At 38.9% G+C, this 24,486-nt stretch overlaps 2 protein-coding genes across 2 annotated transcripts; one reads left to right on the top strand and one right to left on the bottom strand.

Annotated features, from left to right (window-relative positions):
• Positions 1-178: 178 nt before the first annotated feature.
• Positions 179-5,830, bottom strand: plaa (phospholipase A2-activating protein). Its single transcript, XM_040141626.1, has 14 exons — positions 5,596-5,830; positions 4,963-5,156; positions 4,748-4,848; positions 4,408-4,528; positions 3,844-4,011; positions 3,537-3,672; positions 3,130-3,299; positions 2,824-2,975; positions 2,528-2,747; positions 2,317-2,382; positions 2,145-2,216; positions 1,728-1,835; positions 1,067-1,237; positions 179-872 (listed from the first exon to the last, which is right to left on the bottom strand). The coding sequence occupies exons 1-14, from the start codon at positions 5,742-5,744 to the stop codon at positions 304-306; spliced, it is 2,397 nt and encodes a 798-aa protein (XP_039997560.1). The 5' UTR covers positions 5,745-5,830; the 3' UTR covers positions 179-303.
• Positions 5,831-7,061: 1,231 nt separating this feature from the next.
• zdhhc21 (zinc finger DHHC-type palmitoyltransferase 21) lies at positions 7,062-10,899 on the top strand. The gene is made up of 8 exons (XM_040141266.1): positions 7,062-7,100; positions 7,829-8,006; positions 8,208-8,306; positions 8,481-8,592; positions 9,054-9,192; positions 9,478-9,594; positions 10,370-10,413; positions 10,626-10,899. The coding sequence occupies exons 2-8, from the start codon at positions 7,853-7,855 to the stop codon at positions 10,756-10,758; spliced, it is 798 nt and encodes a 265-aa protein (XP_039997200.1). The 5' UTR covers positions 7,062-7,100; positions 7,829-7,852; the 3' UTR covers positions 10,759-10,899.
• The last annotated feature ends 13,587 nt before the right edge of the window (positions 10,900-24,486 follow it).

Genomic DNA, 24,486 nt, shown 5'->3' with positions numbered 1-24,486 from the left:
TAGACATAGATTGAACTTTACTGTGTAAACATTTAACATCTAACATTTTATGCAAATTATTATTATTCATTATTATTATTATTATTACTACAGCATTCATCCTACATATACCCAACAAACTAGTCAAGGGGCTTTGGAAAGGAGTGGCATTAATAAAAACACAGACAAAGCATATGCATAAATTTCATTTGTCCTTTTTATTGCAGAACATACAATTATTTAAGTCTCCACAACTGATTAAGCAGAACAGAGTAATAGTAAGAAAGAAGTGCTCTTTTTTCCCTAATTATTCACATTACATTATTATTGTAGTTCTTTTAAAACCAGCTGGCAACACTCGCCCACCTTAGATGGATCAGACACTGATGAGTACTTGGAAATCTGAGAGTTGACCCCCAAAGAGCGAGCCAGGTCCCGGGCTGTCTGGTCTGAGGCCACTGTGGTTCCCAAAGCCACTAGCAGCCTAAACACAGCCTCCCTGTCTTGTACCGTCTCTAGAGCTCTACTGGCCACAGAGAGGCACTGGGCCTTGGCCTCAAGATCGGGTTGGCTATGCAGGCATCCAGCGTAGTTAAGCACCAGAGTGGCAAGGGCAATGTGGATGTTCTTATTGCTGACAGTGGCCAGGTCAGCAGCACGTGATAGCACCGTTTCACGCTGGGCCATGAGGAGGGCTCGGCCTTGCCTGCCACTAAAGCAGTTACACAAAGTCCGCAGCGCCAACATTTGGTTGGCAGGACGCCCCTCAGGCCTCATCAGGCTCAGCAGGTGGTTGCACAACTGGACTCCCTCTGCCTCTCCACAGAGGCTCTCGTTAACCTGAGGGTGGCGCACTGCCAGTCTCATAATGTCCAGGACAGGAAACACTATGTCTACGGTCCAGGGGAAAGGAAAGGGTAGTTTGGTTAGTGAACAGTAAGGTACTGAAGAACCTTTTTCATGTTAATTTTTCAATTTTTTGTTTTTTCTGGATAATTTTGTAGAAAACATAAAACAACATGAACAATGAAAGGAAATTAAAGGGAAAAAAGACTGATAAAAAAGGTTTAGAAATCCATTGCTCTACCTTCAGGCCAGTGGGAGGCCTTCCAGAGTAGGTTGATCTGTTGGATGTTTGGAGTAGGTTCAGAGGAGTTAGGCCCACAGACAGACACTAGCAGCCTTTCGAGGCTTTCCAGAATTTCCTCCGAAAGCTTGTGCTCCTGAGGGGCACCTTTATTTAGCTCCTTCAGCTTGGCTGGTGAGAAAAGAACAAATCACTGACCCTGACGCAGTTAGGAAATTTTGATGAACGAGGTGATAAAGTCTTTCGGTACAATATCCTCGTGACAAGAAGTGTATATATAGTGTTTAATTTTAAAGCCTCTGAAAACATCAAAGTTAGAAACCATCTTTAGATACAATTTATTAAGAGTTTAACAAAAAAAGTCAATCTGCTTGATCAGGAATGTGGTATTGTGGGCTCTGATAAGATATGATGCCCAAACTATCTACCAACTATCATCAGATTTTGATTCCAGAATCCTGATTGGTGCACAGAGATATGTGGAATTACTGTTTCCCAACTGAGCACTGCCCATTTTCAAACCAGTAAGAGGAGAATACACACAGAGAATACATCATAATTTGGTCAACATTTAGATTTAGGTGCACTTTACATTACAACTCAATCAGCATGGCTTTATGTAGACTGTAGATGCACATCAACACACCCACAAAATGCTTACCAGTGATCTGTGTGGTATTTGCTTGCTCAAAAGTCACACCATCAATCTTGGGGAAGTAGATGTTAGTTGCCGTCTGTCTGATGTCTGCTGAGGAGTAGGCACCTCCACCTGTGAGGTAGAGAGGAATATGATCCAATGAGTCTAACACTTAACATTAAAGGATTAAAAACAAATCACAACTGCCTTGTGCCGTTTTCATACAGCAGACCTGCAACTGGCATAGTATTGCTTTTCTACTGGGTCAACTATTAATATCTTGTTTGATCAGTCAAGATGAGACAAATTCAACAATTTGATCCCTGGACACAAGGCTCATGACCTCATTATCCCAGTTGTTCAAGAGTGTTTGTTTAGTTTGTCTTTTGTTTACACTGAGTTGTCCAAAATTCATTCGTTTCCTTCAGTAAGTTAACTCGCCTGTGAAGGGATCTGCCACACCCACAGGAGCATTTGGGCTTGGACCAGACCCTGGGATGTAGCGACCAGAGCCTGTGGAAAAAACACCAAAAAAAAAAAAAAACACAGCTGTGAAAACAACACCTCTGGTGATGATCAGATTGCGGAAAACCTTTCAGTAAACATACTGTACCTGTGAAGGGATCAGCTCCAAAGCCTGGCCTATCATCAGAAGACCCGGGGATATACCGAGCTGCTCCTGTGGGATGAAGAGACAAAACATCTTTAGGTTAATTTAGTCTAATAACCTTTAAATACTGTAATGAAAATATAAAAAAATGTACAGTATATAAAACATAAGACAAGTAAAAAGACTAGCCCAAGTAACCATCTTTTGGCCTCACCTGTGAATGGATCACCACCAGCAGGCTGGGCTGGTCCCACCACATGGCCTTTGGTGTTCTCTATGATAAAATTGGCAACCTGGTCGAGGAACATGGGGCTGAGGTCATTCTTCTGCAAAAAGTTATGTGCTGTCAGCCAGGGGTCCTCTGACACGTTGTAAGGCAGCTTCATGGACGGCCCACCCTCATTCACGTCAATGGTGAAGACGTAGTCGTATTCCTGAGGGGGATCAGGAACCATTAATGACTGCTCTCGTGAGATGTGTCTTTCATTGTCACCAAGCTTGTGGCCTTACCTTTCCTTCGTACATCACACTCTTGGAAATCTGTTGGTTTGAGCCTCCGACCACGTCTCCAATTTTTACCCAGCGGTCATCACTGACATTCCACTGATATGCCTCCACCTTCTGTCCATCTTTGATCAGCCGTGTCTGTCCATCACGATTTCCTGGAGGAGGTAAGCAAACAAAACCATCCTGAAGTCGAAATGGTACTTTCTCTTCATCAGAAAACACAAAGAGGTGTCAACCAGTAACAACAGATACAGTGATTTTATACATAATATAACACATATCTATGTCTTTAAATGTCTGCTTTCTTACCAGGCTCATTAAGGTGTTCCCTTCCAGGAAGATCCTCCAGTTTGATGTCTCCAAGGTCACCTGTCTTGGGGTCAATAGTGGCTTTGGAGAGCTCATCCTCAAAGGCCTGTAGGTCCTCTGCACTGGCCATGCGGTCCTCAGCTTCCGTAAAAACACGGATAATGCCATCACTGTGGACAGAGGGGCAGCATCTAGCTTAACAAAACCAATTGCTATTCTACGTTCACCTGAAATTCTACAGCATATCATGTTGTGTGCATGCAACACAAAAAAACGTGATGTCAGAAATGCAAGCTTTGAAGAGTAGTAAAAAAAAGTATTTTAAATATTTATGCTGTGACAAATGGAGAATGGATTTGATAAGGGAAATGATTATGGACTAAGGATGCCAAATGCAGATCCGTTACCTGGCTCCAACTGCTATATCTCCATTAGGTAGAATACAGCAGCACCAGACAGACTGGGCAGGCAGGCGGATGGTCTGAGAGCACTCTCCCTTCCTCCATATCCTTAAAGTCCTGTCCTCTCCTGTACTTACAAAATCTGATGGGGAAAAAGCATCGGTCTGTGGTCAGCGTGAGCTAGGAATGGCAGGAAAAGAGATGGATGCTGGTTCAATAAATAACCAAGCACCAGTGGTTGGTTACACACAAATTACAAGTCTCTCATTCATACCTATCAAAGGTCTTTAACTATTAATATGAATTAACACACCTTGGCAATTGGGGAAGACAGCTACGCTGTAGATGTAGTTGGTGTGGCTGTAATAGACCTGTACACATTCGCCTGTCACTAGCCACCTCCTGATACTTGTGTCATTGCTGCAAGAGAAGAACTCAGTGTTGTTGATCACTGCTAGTCCCCTTACACAGTCCTCATGACCTAAAATGGAAGAAAAAAAACCATTGCGTTGTATTCATGTCTTGTAAACATATAGCCCCTGGACAATCCCAAAAGTGCTCTGAAGTGATTATCCTGATTAGGCCACATACTGTCAAGTTATCACCAAAGAATGATGTCATTTACCGTTTTAATTTTTTTGCTCTGACAAAACTGTAGTTTCCCCAACATACTCCCCAAGGTTTGTCAGCTAAAATCAATTAAAATGTTTAAGAGTGCACTGCTTACAATAAGGAGATATGCAAACAGAGGCAAAATTGAAACAATTACTCATTTAAAAAGTTTGCCTGGAGACACATTTTTGAACACACACCAATGTAATTAAAAAATAAAGACAAAAGGAACTTATTTTCTCGTGTCAACCACTTAAACACTCACCTGTAAATGTTTTCTCACATCGGCCAGCTTTCCAAAGCTTTATGGTCTTATCTGCTGATCCAGATAGCATTAGGCCTTGTTCGGGTAATATGACCACTGCCCACACTGCCGCAGAGTGGCCCTGTAGCACAATTAACAAGCAGACAATATGCTCTATCAAACTCCAATCATATATTTGCTTGTTACAGTTGCACAGATGAAATCAATGTCAAAGCATATCGTAAAAGTGCAAATGTCAACTGTGTCAAAGAAGGCAAATTTTGACCAACTGCCTCTTTAGGAAAACCTTTACTAAGGGAAGATCAGAGAAAAATGTACCATTACAGATGCATCAGCATACCTGCAAGGTCATCATGCACTTCTCATTGAGCCAGACTTTAGCTGTGGTGTCCCAGGAGCCGCTCAAAAGTGTCCCAAACTTCCCAGATGACAGAGTGCAAACTGTGGAGAGTGACATTTAGACATTTTAAACCAAACGACCTGTCTACATTCCTTGATGTAATCTTAAAACCCAGCACAGTACATACTCAGAGTGTATAGTAGACCACAACTCACCTGTATTTTTGTGACCCTTGAGAGTGAACAGGGGCTGTGGTCGGTCCAGTGTGAAAACACAAATGGTACTATCATTCCCACCTGTGGCAATGAGCCCTCGAGGATACGTCTCACTTGGTGCAATGATGCATACACAGGATACAAAATTTGAGTGGCCAGACATACAATGCATCTCTGTGAAGCCTTTGTCTGGGCTGTCAAGAGGAGGGGACAGAGCGCAAAGAGGTCTTAAGTGAACAGAGTTACTTGTATCGGAATACGTAATAGTCAATTGTCTGGCTGATAGTTGCAAGAAGACTCAGTAGCCTGACTGAGAGACAAAAGACATAAACCCCTCTAAATCTGATGTTCTTTAGCAACTGCTTGAACATCCGGGCTGTATAGACTGAGTTACAGCTGAATGAATGACAAAGCTAATTTGAGTACACGTTAGCAAGGCGCTTACTAGCCAACTTAGCTACCAACGATAACACGAATTTATAAGTAGTAAACAACTTCAACGAGGGTTGTTATTTGGCTCGCTACTTTTCTTGATCAGAACACATTTCCAGAGCAAAGGGTTACGTATAAACTCACACAAATCGTATCCAACCACCACAATTAGTTAGTCAATAGCAGGCTAATGCTAGCTACCTTGAGTTTGGTACCCAGACTCTTCCGGTTCGGTCTCTAGACACGGACACGAAAGCTCCGTCTGGAAAAACAGCAGCTGCGAGTCCTCTAACGTCCATTTCGTGGCCCGGGATGGAGCACCTGAGTTTGTATGAGTTAGATGATGCCATTTTAGCCGACAACACAACGAAACTTCCACAGTAGTGTTATGCTAAGCGGCGTTGCTGTCAACAAACATCAGCCGCTAATGCTAGCGGAAGTTGAATTACGTCATTCACATTACTAACGTCAACATTAAAATAATGTCGTTTAATTTAATTTAGTTTAATTTAAACATATGTGGTGGTAAGGTCAAATCATTATAATCTAGAATTTGTATTCACAAATACATAAAAAAAAAATACAGAAGGGAACGAAACAAACTGCCGCCACATGTGTTTACCATGTTTGACCAGAGGGCGGCAGCAGACTTCCCAGTTGCCGGTGGTGCACTGCTGCTCTCCATCCTAGTCCACCACCCACCTGTCCACAAATGCTGCATCAAGCTGCCGCAAACAACCAGGGTAAAACAGGAAACTGGGGATGTTGACATAAAAATAAAAGCCTTATATTTCTCAGTGAAAAAAATAGTACAGTGACATCAAATCAGAGTCCTAGCATCCATTATGTCCCAACAATAGAATTCAGTGTTTTTTTCTAAAGAAACTAAATTTTGGAGAAATATTTGGAGAAATTACCTTTAGCAAAACATTGTGTTTCTCTTAGGACCTTGAAAAAAGTCATAAGATAGCTGGCAACAAACATGAACTCTCATGAACAGATAGACAGATAAATATATGGACAGATACATGCTGGATGTTAATCTAGTAGATTCTGTATATTTATGTCTGTTTTAATGGCAGGGTGCTTAAGCTTCAGTAGGATTGCAAACAAGTATTGATGATAATTACTCAGTTACTCTATGCATAGTTCATCAGTTTGCCATTATGGAGGAAAAACAAAAACATACAAAAAACAAACAAAATACAATACATTTATAAGCTGGAAGCAGTGGATTTAGGTAATTTTGCTTCAAAAATGATTTAATCAGAGATGAATTAAATATCAAAGTTGTTGCAGATTAATCTCTTTTGATCAACAAAATCAATTACTTGACGTATAATTTTATCTTTACATGTACTAGTATGTAAAATACCAAACTGGATATGTAGTACTGAAGTAGCACGTACTTAAAAGGTTATTTTTACGTTTTCCATAATTTTACATATTAAAGAAATTAAAATAGCTTAACAAAATGTGTCAAATATGCCCATTTTAGAGCGCTATTATTATTGTTATTATTATTATTTTTTTGCATCACTTTAGTCCTATCAAAAAGTGTTTTATTTGTAAGCATAAATCAACCGGAAATGTTTTTTTGTTTTTTTTATTGCAGGTAACAAAACACTGGTCCTTTCCAGCCCACAGAGGTTCGGATGAGGAAGTAGCTACACTGATACGTGCTCTGAATAGGAAAGCTACAAAAAGTAGGTATATTTTCATTTTAGGGTATGAACTCATGACAGACGCTAGGCACGTTGTATTATGTAGTTTCTATATGAATGCGAGTGAATTAAATTATGGTTAGCCCGCTGAGGTTAGCTAGCAACACAGCAAGGACATAGAGCCAAGCCCATCACGTCTGCCAGTGTTACCAGTAGTATGAACGATGGAGCGACGGAGGCTGTACAATAACTAGGTTTTTCAGTGCACACCAGCAGGGGTATGGGGGCAGTTTATGCTGATTTAGACTGGATTATATTAGCAGATAATGATCGTGCTGATATCTGTTTGAGGTAATTATGGGGTTTGTTTACAGACACCTGCTTTATAACACAGTAGTCAGGCCTCTTTTTTAAGGTTTCATTTCATGACCATTTCCAGCAAACGTGACCTAATATTTCCCCCCTCAGTACATGTCAGATAATGGTCTTCTCAGCCATTCTGTTTTTCTTTTGGTCAGGCATTAATAAATGAAAACTATTACTAGCATGTGGCAGGGCTGAATGCAAAATGTCACTTCTTTGTGATAGATAATTCATTCCAAACACATCATTTCAAATAACTGCAAACTAAGGGTATCTGATGATGATGGTACAAGAGACTCACACACAGGTATGATAACAGCCACTATAAAACATGTACGTCAAGCTCATTAAGCACATGTGAGAGAGCAGGGGATTTCATCTGTATGTGTGTGCTTGGTACACGGCAGGTTTGCCCCGGAGTTCCAGCCGCCATGAAGCTTCGACTGCACTTTGTGGTGGACCCTATGGGTTGGCTGTGCATCAGCATGGTATTTGGGATCTGGCTCTACAACACTTTCTTCATTCCTAAGCTGGTTCTGCTTCCACACTACAATGAAGGACACATCCCCTGGGCCACAGTTGTTTGTGTGTATCCTTGTTTCCACTGGATCAGTTCCTTGTTGACACACAGGAGATTAAAAAAGGAAGTGTCTAACCTATTGTTGAGGGGCCACCAAAAGCCATGAGAGATGGAATACTCATTTAAAACATGCAGTATAACTACTCTGGAATGAATGTGTGTGGATCACGCTCTTTAAGTAAATTGAACATTGTGTATTTCTTCAGGTTATTACATAGCATCAGCACTCTGCATAGCGGCCCTCTTCAGAGCTTCCACAGCAGACCCCGGTCGTCTTCCTGTGGACCCCCACATACCTCACTCTGGTGCGGAAACAGAAAAGCCCACCTTACTTTCTTACCGCTTTCCATTTTTTATGAAGCAAAAACTTTCTATCTATTATTGATACAATATGTCAGATAGTGCAGGTTATTATTATTGTGTCACTTGTTACCAGTTCTACCAGTAAGAAACTGCCGATTGTTGTCTTCATGTCACAGAGCGAGAGCACTGGGAGCTGTGCAATAAGTGCAACTTAATGAGACCTAAAAGGTCCCATCACTGCAGTCGTTGTGGCCACTGTGTGCGCAGGATGGACCACCACTGTCCTTGGTAAGGATATACTCCACTGAAACATATCACAGCTTACCTGTCGAAAACAGCGTAGAAAAAGAAAAAATAATTAGAGGAATTGCAAAATTCCGATTTCAAATTTATTCAACCCAACATCTGAGTTTACACAGTAAATAGCATGCTTGTATTCAGTATCAGTGGTACAGTGCATGTAGCCTAATGTAATATTACTACAAAGTCAAGAAACGTTTTCCAGAGCCGCACACAGTTTTCCTAGTTTACAACAGTATTGACCTGTATTCTTGTTTGTGCAGTGAAGTGATGATACGTTGTACTATTCATTTTGTATAACAAAAATGGCGGCGAAACACTCGTTTTTTCATTAAAATTGAAGATGTTAAACATTTGCACTAAACAGACCGGATCATATTATATCTTATCATATACCAATATAAACAAAAATGATACAGGATCATTTGCTAAATCCAGTTTATTTCCAGGATCAATAACTGCGTGGGAGAAGACAACCACTGGCTATTCCTGCAGCTCTGTTTCTACACTCAGGTCCTAAGTTTGTTCACCCTGGTGTTGGACTTCTGCCAATACTATTACTTCCAGCCACTAACAGGGCTAGACCAGGTACCTTCTACTGGAATATAAGTAAATGATAGCCTCAGTTGAGAGAAAAATGTTTTTACGTGTGTGTGTATCATTTTGGAATACGAGTATTATCTGTTTTTATTCACTTATCTTAAAGCTCACGTGACAACTTTGCCACAATAGCTGCGCTAAATGCTTTGTTACGTCCCATAAGAGTCAACTACAGCACTGGCAAAATATAAAAGTTAATATTTGAATATGAGAAATCCATCAGATAAGAGCATTTAACACCACAGGGGTTGCGGTTTTGTTTTCCTCTGCCAGGAGATGTTTACAACACGCCATGAACTGGCTCTGCTGCGAGTCTCAGCGCTCATGGGCGTGGTCATGTTTGGTGGCATGACCAGCTTGTTTTACACCCAGATGACGGGCATCCTGTCTGTGAGTACTAAATAATGACTAGAGGACATATTGTCTTGTTTCAAATGACATTTTCTGCTGCAATTATATAAATGTAATTATGTCTTCTCTTAACAGAGTGTAGCAAACAGTTCCAAGCTCGTGTAACTGTTTAGGGTAATTTTGTAGCTTCTGAAACACATGCATGATGATACTTATTTACAGTGACATTTAGTACGTTTGTCCTGTTGAAAGCAAGTTCTGTCTTTTCAAAGACCATCTAGCAGACCAGCAGCACACTAAGCGTCCGACAGAACGGCCTGACATAGAACACAAAAATAAAACAATCAATGCCAGTAATGCAGTGATCGATAGATAAGAAACGAGAGAAAGTCTGGGGTCAGGATGTATGTGTGTGCGAGTGTGCATGCAAGTGCGTTTGGACATCCCGTTAGTGACCGCATTTACCTGCAAGATATGAAGAATTGCATCCGTAATATCTTTGGTGATGTGACAAATTCATTTTATTAAACGCCCAAGTAATTTACAAGCTTTCATCCAGAATTTCTGCAAAGCTGTAATCTATACTTAGCCTCCATGATCAAATGGGAAACAGCAAGCTTTTATTTAGATAAAAGTTTTCGATTGATGGAGCTGTCAATAGGAGGAGATAACTTACAACACAGAGAAACACAGTCATGTCATGTTCATGCTTTTGGCCTATCATGGGACACTTTAATCAAGGCCCTGGAATCATCTTGATTGTGTGAAATGATCCACTCATTTTGCATTGTCTTTTGCTCTTCCCCCCTTACAGGATACTACTACCATTGAGAAAATGGCTCAGTTCTCCAATGAAATGTGAGTCTGCTTAACTCTGTTTCCAGTCTTAACACTAAGCTAAGCTAAGATAACCAGCTGTTGGCGCCAGCTTTATGTTGAACAGACATATAAAGGTGGTATCAATTTTTTCAGCTCGGCAAAAAAAGCAAGTAAGCGTAAACTGTTCCTTCAAAATGCTTTCATATTACACGTTTTAACATGAATAATGACCTTTTCGTCTTTCTTTTCAGATATGGCTCAAAGAGATCCTGGCAGTGGGCACTAGCCGAAGTTTGTGGCACTCGCTGGAAACTCCTGTGGTTCATCCCGCTCCGAAGTAGGCAGCCGCTCCAAGCCAGCCACTACTCCCGCTCCCACGTGTAGGTCGGTCGCACTACCCTACCTCCTGCCTGCACAGATGGTACAGGCTGCCATGATGAAACACTGTATATACACTTAAAGAATCCATCTGCTTGCCTTCACCGTTCTCTTTTTTGTGCTATGGGAGCTGGGCAGCAGTATTGGTTTGTCGGTGGAAACTGGAAACTTTTTGTTTTTGTTTTTTTGTTCTCTTTTTTTTTTTTTTTTTTTGTTTGCTGGGATTTTTTTGGCCTTTCTTGAGAAGACCCAGACTGGCAGTAAACAGGGTCAAGAAACACCTTTGGAAGTGACGGGCTAATGTTCCTTTTTTACTCACTGTGACTACTAATTTCAGCATTTGGAAACCACTTTTAATGGCTAATTGCATCAGAAGGATGGAAGTCTTCAACTGAAAGCAGCTGGCAAAAGGGACCCCTCTCAGGTTACTTTAATAAAAAAGAGCCTTTACTACTGACCTTTAATCAACTACAGACAGAACCAGGGTAGCTCCAGTGTGTCTGTTACAAGGCAATTTTTTTGTATAACGTTTGTGCCTTGTTTCTTTTACCTGTGTCCTTTTTATTTGATACGCATGAGCAGTGTTTTTTGCTTTACGTTTTCTGGTTAATGATCTTCCAGTGTGGATGTATTTTGTGAATAGTGAAGGAATGCAGCAATCAGCTGCATTCCTTTAATTGGTGATCATTTGATGATTTTATTGTTCTATGAACGTTTTATCTGTGAAATGGTGTTTTATGAAGCATGGCCACAGAACAAATTTGATAACTTGAATACTGATGACACATGACCAGCCGGGTATTAGGATGTTTAATAGCAAGTAGTAAACAATTCACTGTACCATGGTAAAATAATACAAATTTAGAAACAAGTTGATACATTAAACCTACGCTGTATATTTCATAGTTAAACCCATTGTATAATCAAGTTGTTTTCTTTGAGTAGAACAAACATTCCACAGCCAGTTAACTTCATGACCTGTTGTGAAATCCTTACTGAAGGGGTTCTGTATCACAGGCTGTCCTCAAAGATCACTTTAATCTCTCTGTTTATCTCAAAGGAGTAGTTTGATATTTTGGGAAGTACACCTATTCGCTTTCTTGCTGAGAGACAGGAAGATCGGTACCACTCTCATGCCTGTACTCCCTGCCAGACTCCCTGGCAAACCGCATCTTATCTTTTTTCGTTCAGTTTTGGTACAGATTAAATGAAAAAGATGTAACATGTTAATTAGTGACCTTTAGAGCTGTTCGTAGATAGATATTGTTTCCTTTGCATCGAGCCAGGCTAGCTGTTTCCCCATATTTCCAGGCTTAATGCTAAGCTAAGATAATTGCCTGCTGGCTGTAGCTCCACCTTTACCAAACAGACATGAGAATGGTATCGAACGTCTCATCTAACTCCATATAAGAGAGCGAGTCCGTGTATTTCCCAGAACGTCGGCTCATTCCTTTAAATCAGTCTGTTTAGCTTAAATCTGCTGTATCAACCATAGCACTTACAAAACACTGGCACAAATGCGGCTAAAATCATTTGTGATTTATTCTTATCAGTTCAGAGCTGCAGCTGTTATAGTTAGGTCTTAAATGTATCTGAACAAGTAACCGAAACACTAGCAGATTAATGTACTTGTGAAATACAGCTAGTTAACACTTGACACAGCACTGAAAATTTATTTATGGTGGTCATTTTGCTGTAACTCTGTGGTACTGATTAAAGGTTTTTATGGAATTTAGCAGGAGAAGATGATTCAGTGCATAATAATAGTAGCATAGTGCAGTTGTCATTGTCTATAATACTTGGCAATCCCTTAGCTCAAACTGTACGTAAACAAAGCTCGCCATGTGTAGGAAACATTACAATATCCAAGTCGTTTTAAGTGCCTGTCTAGGTCTTCTTTTTTGCTCCTTACGGTACATCATCATCATGTCGATCTCCTAACAAGCCAAAGACCTGGGGAAATGTTGCAATAGTCAGCAAGCATTCAGTAAATGCATGTTTCACCAAATTTCTGAAGGTAGCGGTTCAATATTATGCACTGATTTCTTATTAGCAAACAGTCTATTTTACTGCATAAATCTTGGAAGAAAGTCTTCCCTCCTCTGTTTTATTCATACCTTTGATCATATTTTTTGCATTTGCATGAGTGTGTGTGGGTAACTTTACTCAGTGGTTTTTATAAATCAGATTCAGGTTCTTGAATGTTTGTGAATTTTTTTTTTTTTGTGGTGGGATAATGGTTGGGTAAATGTGTGTGATTGGCAGTAAAAGAAGGGGGTGCTGATAAATCACATTCACAATTTCTTTTATATAGTTTTTGAAAGCAATAAGCATTGTGTGTCAGTAAAGCCATCTTTATTGCTACAACAGTAGTGAAAATCTGATAATGTTTTGTGAAGTATATAAACCGGGTGGATGGGTTTCACTTTTGAGTCACTAACCATTGCTAACTAGACTTGATCGTTTGTCAATTCTTCAGTAACCTCAGCCAGGATAAACACTGCTGTAGCTGCTGTGTGTAGTTGTAAAGATAATCTTCATTTAACAACATGTCAGCCATAAAACCTCATGTTCTAAGTAACAGGCTAACAGCAAGGCTCTAATTCGTTTTTTTGAATCAAGAGCTGTAGGTGACTGGAGGTGTGAACACTTCAGAGAGGCTGTGCTCACTCATTTCCCTCCACAGCCATTACCTGGCGTCCCCAGGGCTCTCTGTTTGGGTCTGTGCTCTTTTGTTCACATTGTTCATTTGCTGTTTTTTGGAATGTGTTTTCAAGCTTTATTTTTGTTTAATTAACAACTCAAACTCTAGAACAGTTACGTTTTGTGAATTAAATTAATACACGATAAATATATGATTAATTTCTTTATGTCTAGAAAACCTGTGGAATATTTTTAGCTCATTATCTTAGAAAAGTGTATTAAGTGTGATTATAGAAAATATCATATTCGTACTCTAATAAATTAGATTCTAAATAATTCTGAGCTGATTCTTTTCTCCTTTTTCAACTTGCTGTTTAGCAGCTTAAATTTTGGCTGCATCTGAAGCTTTTATTTCCCTGTTAGGGAAATAAGGAGGGAAATTAGTATACCACGTGAGTTTAGTCTTTTCATCTACAGCACTTATTAAATTGAGACCTCGGCTGTGGGACTATGGTCTGGGAAGGAGCAGTCGACGTTTATTTTTGTTTAGCCAGCGTACTGACATGGAACCCCGAAACTGACAAATGTAGTAAAAGTTTATCAGACAAGTTAAATAATTAAAATAGAGGTTAAAAAAGAAATATAAAGCTTTATATTTTTAGTAAAAAAAAGTGTGCAGTTGAGAGGACTATGTAGCTAGCTAGAGCACCGGCCTTTTGACCTAGCTACTTAGCTGAAACTAACTTTCATCATAAAGCTACATGAACAGGTGCAAGTAATGTTAGTCATCCATTTACTGTACTGGATACTGCTGTAGCACGCCTGTATAAACTCACTTAACGGTAGCTCAGGCATTTTGAACATAGAGCTAACATTAACAAAGTTAGCTAGCTAACGTAATGCTACCGTTACTTGGAAGTTTACAGACAATGCTTCTATCTTCATAACATTATCTTCATTTTAAAGGGCATAATCTTGTATTCAACAAGGACAAGTCTTTTGACATTATTTTTACTACATTCTGTCAGTTTCAGGGCTTTATACATATCATCTGTCTAAATGAACAAAGAGACTCATTTATGTGGTTCTTGTAGTCTTGGAAGCTGGATATGCCAAGACTTTGTGTGAAGGATTTTATAAAGTGCAATGTCTATATATAAACAGTGGTGGAGCTTATGCAAAAGTACAGAAGTTTTATCAGAAAAGTTTATTTAAACTATTAAAAGTACAAGTACTGGTTCTGCAATATGTCCCCTGATTTATTATTATATATGACATAATTAGACTCTTAATACTGATGCATTAATGTCTAAGCAGCTTTTTATAGTCATAGCTGGTTGAGATGGAGCTAGTTCTAACTGCTTATACTGTTAGATAATTTAGTCCTAGTGGTTCCCGACCGAGGGGTCGGGCCCCTCCAAAGGGTCACTAGATTTATCTGGGGGGTCATGAGATGATTAAAAGGCAGAGACAAGAAGAAAAAAAAAAGTTCAGCTGTTCAAATGTACATTAATTTATTGGGTTTTTCTCGAATAGTTAATTGTTTTGTTAAATATTGGATTATTTGAGCAGAAATTTAAATCCAACTGTGAGAAAACTCTTTCTGCTAACAACTCACTGACATCTGAAATGTGATGAGGAGCCCCAGTTAACATTGCTTTTTTTGTGAGAGGTACAGAGCATGCTGGCTCACTGGTATGATTTACTGGGAGACTTCATGTACCACAGACATTGTAATGACATTTCCTGCTTTTCCTGCTATGACAAGTCAAAATGTCTATAAGCTGTTTCATTTTCAACGTAAACTATTATTATACGCATGTAACGACACCACGTTTTCTGGACAAGATGATGCTACCTTCAAACAAAGAGACAAAAATTCTATTCTAATTTTCAGCCGGTTTTCAGTTAATACCAGACTCTGCAGCATCCAAGTCAGACTGCATGAATGCTTTACTTGCTGTTTGTTTTTCTCAGTACTATAACTGTGTGTCACAATAAGAGCCCAAGCAGCAGTTCAATTGTCTCATACCAAAACTGACTCATACCAAATGGCCATTGTCCTGAAAAGTCCTTAAGTCTCAGTGAGGCGTATGTAATGTGTGCATGATCCGTGAACATAATCTATGTGTGTTGTCAACAATGGTTACATGATTTCAACATACTATGAACACACACACGTGCACACTGGCAACCTCAACCGACTTGGGCTTCACCAACCAAAATCTTGAACTGTCTACAGCCCCAGCAGGGCTATCCCAGTCTAATTAACTAGGTGACATCAAGTTTGTTTTTTCGTTAAGTCACAGTTCTTTTACAGTGACATACTGGCAAACTGAACTCACTAAACATTGCTAATAGCTGGATGACAGCTGTATTCAAGAAATTGATCATTCAGGTTCTAAAGCATATTTAGCATATTTAAGGGCTAATATCTTAAATCAAACAGTTTGTCTTTACAATACCTACATCAGGGATTTTTAATTGTTTTCATGTCAGTGATAAGAAATGCCTTTTTAAGACTTTTTTAAATTAGAAATTAAAAATTAAATTATACCAATTATAAAACTGACTCCTCTCTTTTTTCAAGGACCTTGTCAATTCCCTGTAGGACACCCATGGATCCTGGACCATCCCGGAAATACACGATCTCTTAAATATGACAAAACGTAGCCGTCAAATAGCCATAAAATACATAGCTTCAGCCACTGTTTTATACCACCCATATGATTATGCTTGGTGCGTGATCCGGATGTAGGTGCTTTATAGTATTTTTGCAGATAGTTAATTTAAAGGAGTACAGACAGTTTGAGCAAACAGAGATGAATATGCCCCTAAATTAATAAGGGTCTGTTGAGCTTTTTGACACATGGCCACCAGACTGTGTTTTTGAATTAAGTTTTATCTAGTAATATCAGTCTCAGCCAGTGCCTTCATTACCCCAAAGAAGAGAGAATATTCTGCATTAAATATACAATAGATGTAATATCTATATATTTGTGTTTGTTATAAAATATCTGAGAACACAAACCCCAGTATATTTTAATATGCCTGGGGTGAAATTAATTTGTCAGTTTGAGCTTTGGGATGATAAAATTTAAGGAGTCCAGTCTAGATAATAGCAGTGTGCATTAGCCTGGGTTGAATGTGCTCTTAATCTCTGGCAATTGGTTGGTCAACTGAACTAATTAAATAAGTGACCTCCTGCTAGTTTTACAGTCTATGACATCTGGTTGAACAAAAGAAATAATTATCCACATGCTTGATAAAAATATACTATGCTTAGAACTGATATCTCTCAAATACAAGGCTATTTACCTGTCTAGGATTGGAGTTAGTGGCTTGGCGTGTTCTGCTGCCATTTTGACAAGCCTAGACAAGGATTAAGTCTACGCGATGGAACATAGAATTTATTATCGGATCATTAATTAATATGGGTAGCGTGATCATTTTCAGATTTCGATCCATATGGGCCATATTTCCTATATGTTTTGATGATTAGGGTCATCCCCAGCATCAGCTATACTTTACTTTGATGCCTTTCTCTCTGAGGTAGTGCACCAGTAAAGAACTAACTATTTGACTGGCAACAACTTGTATTTCTTGCAGTTGGTGCTTCTTTTCATTTGGGAAATTCCAATTTTCTGTAAACACAGAAAGGCACATATAACAATCTGAACTTCTTTTTAAATCTTTAAAAATTTGAATTCCTAACTAAATCGCTGATTCCAATTTTACTTAGTAAAAAATATTATTGTATTTTTTTCAGTATTAATAAAAGCATGATTAGATTAGTCAAACTTCAGCAAGTCATGTGGGTGGGTGGCCAGTGGCAGGTGTCTGCTACGCTCCTCCATTTTCAGTTCCACAGCTGAACTTTCTGAACACGGAGGTATTGATTGGCCTATTGATTTTCAAATAAGCTCTCATTGTAGAAAGTAGAAATCCAATTAAAAGTTGAACTTGAAACAGTTAATCCAATCAAGACGATGAAATGTATCGATTTTACCCTCAAAATCAATAAGGTGCATGCGGCGCTCATGTGTGAGCTCGGCCCTGAACATTTTCCTTTCTCCAAAAACCATGAAGCACATGTAAGCATCAGCTGAGTAATGTGTCAGAAATGTTTTTTGTTTTTTTTTAATCAGCTAAACTATTTTTTCATTAAATTATCAAATTCTTCAAACTGTGTTAACCCTTATGTGTTGTTGAGATTGGCTTTAATTGCTCATTGTTTGGGGTCTCGCATACCCCACTGCTGTATGTGTAAAATTAATAATAGTATAATTGCCATCCATTGTATCTAACAATGTTTTATAGCTGGAGTCTCAGAGACCTCCAACAGAAGAAATGAATCACTTTCTGTTGTAATAAAAGTAGAAAAAATCATTAAGTATATTAACATATGGGGCTGTTAAAGAGGGCCTGGGGTTTCCATGACCCAAAACAGAACATTGGGGTTAATATGGATAAAGCACCTTTATAAAGAAGCCACATGTGCAAATTTTTTTTTTTTTTTCAAGTGTTGAATAATGTATTAGCTAAGGAATAAAATTTGAAAACACGGAACCATTAGAGGATACACTGTTCCAAAAGCTGAAAAAGAATATATAGACTTCCTCCAAATGCCCAATTCTTGCAGTATTTTTGCTTGTTGATCAGCTTTCTTCCTAGTTTTTAGATTCCTTTCAATGACATAAGCCACAGTACTCAATGAGACCTTACATTTGTAGTCTTTCATCCCCCAGTGTAAGATTCACTCGCCTGTTCTCTGTCATGATCAGCTGACATTTGCCTTCCCGTGATGAATGTGGAGGGTCATATTGTTCTCTGTGTTTGAGAAACCAATTAATTTATCCAGCTCCTACTTAGGCTCCCGCTTATTGCTTTATTAAAGTCATGTACATTGAAAAGTACAGCCCTGAACAGGCACTTAATAAAAGCAGCTATACAATGCGATCAGCTACAAGACAGACATACAGCATGCTGTTTACACTACAGGTTTGTGTGTTTAGTGTGATTAAATCCTGCTTTATTTCCATCATATTTTTAACTTTTAAGCTATTTAAAATGAATTTTCAATTGTAATTTGTGGGATTTATCACTAAGTGCTAAAATATAGTGTTCAGTGACTTCTGACTTGAGTGTATGTGCGCCAAAAACTACAAAATAATCAAGTGAAGTCTTCATCTCCACTGTTTTTTTTTCATCTATTTGTTGTAACTAATGCTAAGTAACTGTTGCTAAGTCCACCCACCGTCCCTGTGGGGAAATCCAGCTGCCACCGCACGACCTCAGTGAGGAGGATTGGAATGTGGCAGGAGTGAAAAGGTCTTTTCAGCTGGCATTCAGATAACATTTACATGGACACGCCAAGCGTCTTAATTCATGGGTCAAAATACAGCTGGTTGCAGTAAAGCAATGACACTGAGGGGAAATTTAATGCAACAGTTCTCTTGATAACTACTTGAACTTCATGACTGGTTCAATGGTAATAGACTTGGGCCACCTTTGAATAAGAACAATGTTTTTTCGGTGACATTAGATAATCCTTTAACAAAATCTTCACGACACTGCATTTTTATATGCAGAGTTTTAAATGACCTTTAAGCTGCCCTGGCTCTTTATTGGATAATTCCCAGCACTGGCAGGTCTTTACTCACACAAAAAAAAGGGTTGATGAGGTTGAAACAGAGAGACGAGTACAGGTCAAATGTCAGCACTGACCCACAATCAGCTTGTTTCTGAGTCTGAGCATTAATACACAAGAATTATGCTCCCGTTCTCAGCCACCTCAGAATGAAAAGAGATGTAAGCGTTTTTATGTTCGGGGAGCAAGAATTCATTTTTTGCGTATAATCACATTACATTTCTCAGCAGGAGAACCTGGTTCTTTCCATCAAATCTTTTCAATGAACAAAACCATCTGAATTACCATTCTTGACACCACATTTATTTCCATGCTATTGTAATTAATCTCCAAGTCATCGGTAACTTCCAGCACTTTGTAGAACAAGTGTAAGAGAGGGGAGGGTGGAGAGAGCAGGGGGAGGAGGTTAGAGTAGGAGGGGGATGGTGAGGGTTGCAGGGTCATGGCTCTTGTAATTACAACAGTCAGGTTCAAGTCACTGGTCAAGCTGTTGCTGATTTTTTTTTTTTTTTTTTTCCCATAATGCAGCGTTGTCAAGGACTGGCCTTCATGTGGCACAGCATGCCTCCACTGATGCTCCTTTGATTAGGTGTCTTATCATCCACCAGGCTGCATCTGATGTGAGCCGGGAGCGCAGGGATGGCTGGGAAACTGACAGAGAGGTCCATTAAATGGCAGCTTTGTTATGACATGTCAGCCAGGACGTGGTGGATGGTAAGTGGAGCCCTTTTGTCATGTCTTCTTCCTCTCAATGTGTTGTGAACATCACCACCACGCAAAATCATCTTCAAAAAGGCTGATATTTTTTGTAAAAACCTAATAGTTTATTAATAGTGTAAATTTACAAAATCGAAAATCTTGTGGTGCCACAGTTGCAGACTTATGACATTTTTTGGGAAAATGTGTCAAAGATATATGTCAAAGATCCATAGCCAGTCTGGATCTGCAACCCTGTCTGATTCACCCCAATATCATTTTCTTCGGACACTCGAAATTGAATTTACCTGGGGTATCATCGTTTTTTATTGCTTTTGGGACTTTGGTTTGTGTCTTTATCTGTGTGTGCCCAGGTAAAGAATGGCCACATTTGCTTAAGTGAGGGCTATTTTGGAAAATGTTTCTTGATGAAAGATTTTCACTACAATACTAATTAGCTTGTCTTGTGCTAAGTGGTATTTCTTATACTTTTATTTTTAAAGGTATTTTAAAGAGCATCCTTGGCTCATTAATTTCTAACTGAATGTGATTCTTAAGGCAGTTATAACTTTGATTGCAAGCCCAGTTATACTTCAATTTGACAGCAAAGAAGCAAGGATTTTGAAGGTGAGGAGTTATTGAAATGGGATTTTTTTTTTTTTAATTATTATTTTTTTTACCGAGATGAATAACTAAAGGAAGTATTCAGTACGCCTTCAGTATAAGAGCATTCCTCAAGTGCACCTCTCTGTGCACCCTCTGCAGTGTCAATTTGATAGCGCCGAACAAAGAGCCCTTGTCCAGCCCGCGCCTTTCCCATGCCGAAGAGGCAACACAGGCTGACATTTCTTTCTGAATATTTATTTACTTTTCGGACTACAGGCGCGCTTTTATTGTGCTCCATCACCAGGGTTTGAGTTGAGGTTTGTTTGTCTGTCTCCATGCATATGAGCTGAAAGAAATGACCCTTTCTCTTCAGGTCATGCCACTGCTCTTACCTGCTACTCTATTTTGTCCTGTTTTCAGTCATGTTTTATGCCAGTGTCTACTTGGCTGCAATGTGTGAATTTTATTATAGTAACATTAATTAATTTCAATCTGCAAATTACATTTTTTTTTTCACTTGCTACTTGTGTTTATACTGTATGCATTTAACTCATGGGGTTTTAAAGGAAGACATTGAATAAAAAAGAATCTGCTTCAACTCTTGTATCTGCAAGTTCAAGTAAAGACAGACCCTTAGGGCTTTTAAGAATTCAGGAGGGATTTTAAGAGCAATTTCAGCAAGCAGGGGACTGAACATGATGTAAAGTACATCGTGGTCAGAAATAGCAGTTAGTTAAAAGTTCATATTAAGGGTTAAAATACTGAGGGCTTGAGCAGAAACTAGCTGAGCTGTTGTCATGTTGTGAAAAGTTACTTAGAGCCATTTTGAAAACCCCCTAGAAAATGCTGCAATGGTAGGAAAAGGCATCATACACACTGAAGCATCGACAGTATATTGCTCTTAAATGATCAATCAAACCTTAAAGGAGAAAGGCATCTAAACTCACACGGTCTTTTGCTATAAGAAAACTCAAGCAATACCAGTACTAACAGCCATGTAGTTGTACTGTCATCAAAATATGTGAATTCTGATAAATTAAAATCTTACTTTTATTCTCTGACCACTCTTTACTTTGGTTTGAAGTGAAATTTCAAACATACTGATATAAAAAAATGGTACTAGATTATAGCCGATTAACACCGGTGGTGACTACAGTAGCAGCATTGGTATATTGCCATCTAAGGGTATTAAAAAATGCTGGCTCACTATCCCACTGTCATGTCTTGCTGGGACACTTGAGCAGAACTAGGCTATTGTTAATGTTAGTAATAACACCTGTGTTTTTCCAACTCTGAATGCTTGTACTCAATATGATATTAGTATTTTGTTTTATCTGGCAGTGTTAATATTTTCATGTTTGGCTGAGAGATTTCTAATATGTAAAAAGATCGCACTTTTTATTATTAAGGACTGGTTTGCAGTTATTCTGCCATATTAACAATTTTGGACCTTCATAGGATGAACCTGTCTTTTCATTTAGCCTAATGGTAAGTGCCATAGTGCTGCAGTTGTGCCAGTGTTCTGCCGGTAGTGAAACAGAGAAAGTAAACCTTGGGACTCTCCTGTGGGCTTGCTAATAGCTGCCGAAATGCCACTAAAACATCCCCATCGCTCAAAATTAGGACCGCAACTGTACGGGGCCTCACTTTTAATTCTCCAGTGGGTCCAGAACAAGCAACTAGCAGAGGTGTTTTTTTCAACCACATGGGGGCGGTAGATCCACATTATGAGGGATGAATCTGTGAGGGCTCACGCCGTGTGCATCATTAGACTGGTATGATATAATATTGGATAAATGGACAGAGAGAGACGAAGGGGTCAGTGTATATGATAATGATCTAGCATTTCATGGTATTTTAACCATTAACAACCAGTAAGAAGTATAATGAACTAAATGTAAAAGTAAAACATTCTGGGAAAAAATACTAGATAATGTGAACTGAGTGTTGAATAAAATATTCCAAAATTGATCAAGTGTGATTAAAATGTCCATTAAGTAGGGGTCTAAAGGAATGTTTTTAAAGGCTTAATAGTCAGAAGGACGAGATCTATCCAGCCTCAACCAGCAAATCGCTTTGCTTCAAGGCTGCCATGCAAAGAATTGACACACCAGCAGTATCAGACTGAACTTACCCTTGAAATGATCATTGATTTGCATTTTATAATCACTTCGGACTACGACTGAATGCTCTTCGCTCGATTATTTCGAGAACGGAGTCACAAGCGATGACTGGGTGCATTTCATGCAGATACTCGACCCAAATGACCACAATGACATTTTTACATATTGGGAATAGTGTTTTTAATGTCATGTCCATGGTGATGAAAGAGCAGCAAAATCTGTTTTAAGACATTCCCATTCAATTCATACAATCACACTGAGGGGCATCCAGTGAGTGATTATTCAGTGAAAGGTTACCCGTTTTAAATATCCTATTAGGCAACTGCTCTGGAAATATTGCACCATTACTACTATACTACAGTACTACCACTATGACTGTTACTATTACAACACTGCCACCTTTGCTGCTATTACTGTTATTGCTATTACACTACTGTTACTCTAACTACTTAATGTGCAAAATAAAAGCACTGATATATTAGAATATTATAATAGCAGCCATATCAGTGCTTTCAGTGCTTCTTGTTTCTAATATTTGACTGACTGAGTAAATGGAAATTTTATGTGACTCTAAAAATCTAAGAGTAAGGGTGTAAAATTATCAGCATAATATTGGGATAGTCAGGTATTTAAAAATCACTGTAATTACTTAAAGAAATGCCTTTAAAACATAATTATAGGGCACATGTGAAAATCAGAATATGTTTTACAGCTGTGAATAATAATAATTATTATTATTGTTATTATTATTATAACAATTATAATAATAATTATAAAAATAATAATAAAATGTCCCTTACTGTATGTTAGAGAGAAGTAATTACTGCAGTGTAGTGATTTCGGCCGTCAGTCAGTGACTGCATCGCTATTCAGCATTGACCGTCCGGCTCTGTCAAGCCCCAAACAGCACGTCAGAGGAGCGGAAATGAGGGGCCCAGGGTACAGAGTCCCGGGGCCACTGCTGCTGGCCAATGAGAGGCAAGAATGAAAACACTATTACAAAACGGAGCTGTGACAAGCTACCGAGAAACAGCTAGACGATGCCCGGAAAAATAGTGTGGGAAATTTCAAAATAAGAGTGCCAATTTGTCACGTTTGGAGGTTAAGAAATAATGTATTTTGGTGGCAGCGCGAATAATTCAAATTATGACAGTAGAAAACCCTTAAAGGAATAGGTTATAGTAGCCACGCTAGGATATGACATTACAAAACAAAAACTTTAAGATAGCTGTGCAGAGAAAACCATTTAGCTAAGCTATCTCAGTTTTTGGTGATTTTCAAGATTCTGATTAAAGTGAAGGATTAAACACTTTTTTGTGGGTTCATACACTTCTCACATATTTTGGGCAAAAAAAAAAAACAGCCTAAAACCCTATCCAGTTTTCCAAAAAGAAACAAAAACAAAGTAACTAAGCTAAAACTAGGCTGTTTTTCATGAACTGCTGACATTTTAAAGGCACATGGTTTTCATTGGACAGTGACATAACTGTAGGCTACTGATCCATCACAATAAGTATTCAAGAATAAATGTATCTTTTTCTTCTAGTTATTACACATCATTTTTCATGCTACTTTGTGTGAACTCTTCGCACCAATATTGGCTAAAAGAGAATGTGCTCAGGTGTTTACTTGTTTTTTCGTCAATAGGACTTTTATTTAGAAAAGACGTACCGGACGTTGGGTTGTTTGAAGCTTTTCCGACTCGACGGCCACTGCGGAGAGCCGGAGGGCGGCAGTCAGTCAGACAGTGAAAGTGAAGGCGGAGACCAACCCAGTGCCGAAAACTCAGCCTCTTCTGGATCACGTTCAACTTCACTGAACAACCCCAAAAAACGATCCAAAAAGTAAGACTCGAAGAGGAAGGAAGGCAAGAAAAAAAAGAGAAAAAAATCGCGAGGTGCTCCTAACTTCTTTTCACCGCTATCTGCCAAGAATTGTCTTCCGGTGTTGACTTTTTTTTTTTTTTTTTTGCGAGCACTGCAAGAGAAAACCCTCCAAAGCACAAAGTTGAACGTG

This window comes from Xiphias gladius, chromosome 12 (genome assembly GCF_016859285.1).
Source record: "Xiphias gladius isolate SHS-SW01 ecotype Sanya breed wild chromosome 12, ASM1685928v1, whole genome shotgun sequence".
In the NCBI taxonomy this organism is placed as follows: Eukaryota; Metazoa; Chordata; class Actinopteri; order Istiophoriformes; family Xiphiidae; genus Xiphias; species Xiphias gladius.
Note: the sequence above shows the minus strand (reverse complement) of the source record. Positions and strands in the feature narration are given on the sequence as shown.

Bases quoted from the DNA above. Each gene is read 5' to 3' on its own strand.
- plaa (XM_040141626.1), bottom strand. From the start codon at position 5,744: ATGGCATCATCTAACTCATACAAACTCAGGTGCTCCATCCCGGGCCAC. The intron at 4,849-4,962 runs GTGAGTTGTGGT...CACTCTCCACAG, and splicing joins CAAGGGTCACAAAAATACAG to TTTGCACTCTGTCATCTGGG. The intron at 1,238-1,727 runs GTAAGCATTTTG...TTTTCTCACCAG, and splicing joins AAATACCACACAGATCACTG to CCAAGCTGAAGGAGCTAAAT.
- zdhhc21 (XM_040141266.1), top strand. From the start codon at position 7,853: ATGAAGCTTCGACTGCACTTTGTGGTGGACCCTATGGGTTGGCTGTGC. The intron at 8,007-8,207 runs GTGTGTATCCTT...GTATTTCTTCAG, and splicing joins CCCCTGGGCCACAGTTGTTT to GTTATTACATAGCATCAGCA. The intron at 10,414-10,625 runs GTGAGTCTGCTT...CTTTCTTTTCAG, and splicing joins GCTCAGTTCTCCAATGAAAT to ATATGGCTCAAAGAGATCCT.